Consider the following 6,000-nt stretch of genomic DNA (forward strand, 5'->3'; position numbering starts at 1 on the left):
AAGTACCCTAAATTGTATTAACACTTACTATATAACCATTATTTCACTTAGAAACATCGAAATAAATACAACTCTATGGAAATTAATTATTTATCATCTCCGCGATCAATCACAGTTTGAGTATAGTTCTGTGTAAATGCATAGATAAACCGCGCTGTCAGCAGCATAATTTAGAACGACAAAAAAATATAACATGCCAGTTGAGAAATGCAATAAAATACAATGTTTGTTATATTCCAATATTCCAGAGAATATTATTCATGAATTAACATTATCCAGTGAATTATTCTTCACTCTTTAGCCTATTAAACCTACTAAAACTGTAGTTAAAAATAAAGTTGATATGACTCCTGTCCTTTATTTTCTCCATTTGAAAACATTAGACATTCTACATTTATTTTGATTACTGTTCATTTTTGAGTTACTGCTGATGCTTTTTTATAAATAAAATGTTTTTATTGTTGTAATATAAAGATTAAATTTAACATGAAAGACTGCTAACTCAAAACATTTTTTTTTTTTTTTTTTTTTTAAGATGACTGAAAGGAGGAAAAACCAAAGTGAAGTATGGACTTCACGCAGTCATTTATTTACTTTATAACAGTAAATAAATATCGGTTCTGCATATCGGCATGCATAAACATGCAAATAACTGGTATCGGTAATAAAAAAAATCAATATCGGCCGATCACTAAAATGAACATCTAGGCATGTTTCATGTTGTAAACTATAATGTGTGATGCCTATTCACTTGTAGGATTTAAATTATTTATTTTAGTTTTTAGTGTTTTGTTTGTCATTTATTTTGAAATTAAATAGTAAATTATTTTTAAATCAGGCTAAATTTAATATTATTGCATCCCTAATTTGAATTGCTGGAAAGCATCCAATTGAGATGTGAACTCCACTCTCTGCTCTCCCATTGGTTGTTGGCATATTTACATTTGCATAAAGTTTGACTCATCCTCAATGGTCTGTTGTCATTCACTCGCCTCAAATTTCCAACTTTCTCTGAAAATTAATAATGTAGTCACTTACAAATCACTGTCAGTGTGAGCACCTCTTAAGATCGAAACCGTCAATTGCAATTCAGTCCCAATGATGGGAATCGCTTCTGATACAGAGAAGGCAGACAGACAATCACAAGACCTCCGACCCCCATTTTCCCTTAATTCAGCTCTCGCTCCTCAATCTGTCTCCACCGCTCTTCTGGAAAGAACGGAACAGGTGACCCGACCAAGGAAGGAAGCACAGATGTGTGGATTTCCTTCCACAGACAGAATAACAACCAAGACACTTCTACTAAAGAAATAACCAACCAATCACTACACAAGCTCACCTCTGCAAATATTCAGCGTTGGTTAAAGGTCAGCACAGGTTTGTGGCATAATAGGTTTATTTTGACTGCATACTGCAAATAAAACCTACAAATACGATACCATCTTGTCTTAAGATCAATCCATTGTCATTTTTTGGCTGCTTTAGCTCTGTTTTTCGAGCTGGGCAGATCAGCAAGACTATGTGCCCTTTTAGTCTCTGGTTCACTGGAGCGAGCCAAGAGGGGATTGTGTCGGACACGAGGATCCAAAGACAAATATGGTCAAATCAGATGCAGCCATTTTGAGGTTGTGTGACCCCTCTTCTCATCCCGAGATAGCTATTTTTGAGTTCTTGGCGCAGAGGCCCGGAGAGGCTTCGGTAAACATAAGCTCAGATTCACAACCTTCATCCACTAGCCTGGGTCTCACATGGCTTCAAGGGCCTACAAAGGAGCTTTTTTACTCCATAAGCACTGCTCACTGACTCTTTATCTACGGCCCAGCCTGACTGGATAACATTATATACTGCAGAGCCATTACCTCACACTATTTCTGTTGGACAGTATTCATAACACAGCCGAAATAATTAAATTTGAACCTGAAGGATGTGTTTTTTTTTTACTTAAAATATGTGACTCTTCTTCAGAGGGCCAAATAGAAATTACTTACACAAGTTTGGCACATAAACATCTTTTTCTAACGGCATTTAAAGACTGTAAACTCTAGATAAGGTAGGGTGTCTAGAGAGGACTGATAAATCTGATAAGGTACTTCAAAAATAACTGTACAAAATGCAAATGTAACATTTTAGATAATCTGAGCACCATTAGTTGCACTTTAAAATTTCCCTTTTTAAACTTGACAGAAGAGTGACAAAAACAAAACGTGTGAGTTTAAGTGCATGATGCAAGACAGGATGAGCTCAAAATGACTTATGTGGGCAGATGAGAAATAAAACATTCTAAGTAAAGACACCAACAGGAAGGTAAGTGTCGTACCTGCATACAGGGGCGTCGGATGCTACAGGTACAGCTCAAAAAATTAGAATATTGTGAAAAACTGCATTGTTTTGTAACTTATTTCAAAAAGTGAAACTTTCATATATATTTTAGATTCATTACATGTAAAATAAAACATTTCAAAAGTTTCTTTGTTTTAATTTTGATGATTAGAGCTTGCAGCTCATGAAAATCAAAATCCAGTATCTCAAAATATTAGAATATTTCCTAAGATCAATCAAAAAAAGGATTTGCAAAGCAGAAAAGTTCAAGTTCTTTAAAGTATGTTCATTTATGCACTCAATACTTGGTCGGGGCTCCTTTAGCACAAACTCCAGCATCAGTGAGGAATGGCATGGAAGCGATCAGCCTGTGGCACTGCTGAGACTTCAGCTCGTCTGTATTGTTGGATTGACTGTTTATCATCTTTCTCTTGAAAATATCCCATAGATTCCATATGGGGTTCAGGTCAGGCATGTTGGCTGGCCAATCAAGCACAGTAATATCATGGTCAGCAAACCACTTGGAAGTGGTTTTGGCACTGTAGGTGCTAAAGTCCTGCTGGAAAAGCAAATCAGCATCTCCATAAAGCTTGTCAGCAGATGGAAGCATAAAGTGCTCCAAAATCTCCTGGTAGACGGCTACATTGACTCTGGACTTGATAAAACAAAATGGACCAACACCAGCAGACGTCACGGCACCCCAAATCAAATTTTGCATGAAATGCAAAATTTTAATTTATCTGAAAAGAGGACTTTGGACCACTGAGCAACAGTCCAGTTCTTTTTCTCCACAGCCCAGGTAAGTTGCTTCTGACATTGTTTCTGTTTCAGAAGTGGCTTGGTAGCCCTTTTCCTGAAGACGTCTGAGCGTGGTGACTCTTAATGCACTGACTCCAGCTTCAATCCACTCCTTGTGAAACTCTCCCAAGTGTTTGAATCAGCTTTGCTTGACAGTATTCTCAAGCTTGCGGTCATCCTTGTTGCTTGTGCACCTTTTCCTAACCAATTTGTTCCCTTCAGTCAACTTTGCATTTAATATGCTTTGATACAGCACTCTTTGTGGAGGGTGACAATGATTGTCTTCTGGACCATTGCCAAGTCAGCAGTCTTCCCCATTATTGTGGTTTCAAAGAACAAGAGTTACCCTGAATTTATACTGTAAAGATGGTCATTTAATGAAACTCAAATATAAATATTGTAATATATTGAGATACTGGATTTTGAGTTTCATGAGCTGTAAGCTCTAATCATCAAAATTATTATTATTATTTTTTAAAATGTCTTACTTTACATGTTATGAGTGTAAAATATATGAAAGTTTCACTTTTTGAAATAAAGTTACAAAAAATGCAGTTTTTCACGATATTCAAATTTTTTTTTTAGATGTACCTGTATTTGTAATGCCTAAAACAAGCAGGGCAAAACTCTTGCACGTGGCTCAAACGCAGCACACACAGCCCTTGTGTGTTTCAGCAGCGAAGTGTGCAGAGATGCATGCAGCCAACAAGGCTGGAAACAGGAAGTGGCATAGATGTAGCTGGACATCTGGAAAATATGATTTCTGTAAGAAATATCTCTGTTGCTACACTAAACACAGCGCTGTGTGACAAACATATCCTGCTGTATAATCACAGGCATGAGGTGGGGAGGAGTTCAGTGAGTGTAATTAGTGTCTAAACTAACCTGGAATCACAGAGGCTGAAATTAATGACAGGACAGAGAGATAAACAGTTTATACCAATGGGAGGAAGGATGCAAGCTTGTTGAAATGGAAAAAAAACGTCCTGTGCGAACTGTCAAACACTTCCACTACAACCGAAAAGACAAACTCGTAATGTTTTTCAGCTGTCAGCTCATAAGGGCGTTCCCTTGTGCGCACACACATTTGAGGGAATAACAACAGAAATAAGCTGATGTATCAACATGTCATGCACTCAATTAGAGGAATGTGTTTGATTCCCGTGTCTTTCAAAGCTTAATGAAACAGAATGAATATCTCACTGTCACTAACAAAAATGTGCCCAAAAAGTGCCACTGTATTACAGTACTTGCATGATTTCACACACCATAATACTACAAGGATCTTTAAGGACTTGCATAGTACAACTAGGCTTTTCTTGAACATTCATGTCCTTTTGTGCATTTCCTTCAGTTACTATAAATGATCATCTTAAAGGCCATCTTAAAGTAGTTTATGACACACAAAAAGGACATCTGACTGACATCATGCCAATTTAATAATGTACTTGTTTTCACTGATATGTAATCATGTTTAGGCTATATCAAAACACCACAAAGTAAAACCCACCTGATAACATCACCATACCATGCAAAAGACTTTATAAGGTGCCTATAACTTACACTTCATGGCCCTATACATATATAAAACTGACATCAATTAGATCTAATAAAGCAGTCACACAGATAAGTCATATCAAAAACACAGACGTGCAAAGTTTAGTCGCCACAGGACAGGACAATAAAACTGCATTTTATGGACTGATGTCATCTTTAAACACCTGAGCAAATATATGTTGCTTCATAAGCTCTTACGTAACTCCTGAAAACTGCACAGGAAAAAATAAGGCTGAAGCTGGCGTTCACTGAATGCGATCACCTGTTGCATGCCTTTTAAAGTAAGCAGTCAAGAAACAAACGCTCCACTATGAGTACACGAGCCATAGGAGATGACAAATACACGGGTCACCTGCATAAAAACACACATTTACACGCGTAGCCTATATAATTTACCTGCCAACTTAAGAAAAGCGAAAGATGTGTCAAGACAGTAACTCACCGACTCCGCTCCGATCCATTACAACCAAAAGAATCAAAAACGTCCCCCAACAGAGCAGAGAAAGCCAATATTGCTCCATTAGAACCGCAATCCTGTCCGTATCCTTCGCATTAATGTGAACGTGACCAAGCTGGCGTGGTGATTTTAGCGTCTGATCCTGAGGAAAGGAGAGCGTCTCATGCTGCTGAAGTGAACAGTCACTGTGAAGGAATCTGCGGGCTCGAGACGCTTATTTCTGCTCGTCTAGGGGAACAGGAAATCTTTCAGAAAGGGCAGGACTTTCCTTCGTCTCCCTCCCTCTCAACACAGTCTTTACTCCAAGCCTGTAGTTACACATGTGCCTTCACTTCTAATTTTATTGTGTAGGACTTTAAATAATACGTTGACGATATTATTGTGGGATTCGTGTCGTTTAAAGACGACGGACGCCTTCATTGCGACGCTCTCACTTGTCTGACGTGGTTCCTTTATGCCATTTTTGAGGTGGAAATATCTAAGTATGTCTGTAGTGCTCACGAGTGTGTGAACTCTTGTTTCTTGTGCTCTTGTTTATATGTTATTTAATATAAATGATAGACCGTAATGAAACAAATTGTCCTAAATCACAATGCTAACATTAAATATTCTTTTTTTCACATCTAATTACGAATTAATCCATACATCCATTTCTTCAGAGAGATACATTTTAGTTTTTATTTAAGTCTATGTCCCCATATAGCTGGAATTAATGTTACACTATAAACTTTTGTATAATAGCTATATTATGTTATTTGTATATGTTTGTCTGGTTTAGTTTGTGACTACCTAAATGCCTTCATAAATATGAGATCCCTTTTAACAGTCACGTAAATCTAGGGTTAACCACTGATTTATATAATCTCTAT

At 37.2% G+C, this 6,000-nt stretch overlaps 1 protein-coding gene across 1 annotated transcript in view; it reads right to left on the minus strand.

Annotated features, from left to right (window-relative positions):
* Positions 1-5,480, minus strand: part of tgfbr2b (transforming growth factor beta receptor 2b) — a 31,636-nt gene extending 26,156 nt beyond the window's left edge. Inside the window, exon 1 of the mRNA XM_079430871.1 lies at positions 5,117-5,480. Coding sequence (XP_079286997.1) covers positions 5,117-5,195 — 79 coding nt within the window. The 5' untranslated portion in view covers positions 5,196-5,480. The remainder of the gene's footprint in view (positions 1-5,116) is intronic.
* Between the last annotated feature and the right edge of the window lie 520 nt (positions 5,481-6,000).

The sequence above is a fragment of the Barbus barbus genome (genome assembly GCF_936440315.1).
Source record: "Barbus barbus genome assembly, chromosome: 12".
Classification (NCBI taxonomy): domain Eukaryota; kingdom Metazoa; phylum Chordata; class Actinopteri; order Cypriniformes; family Cyprinidae; genus Barbus; species Barbus barbus.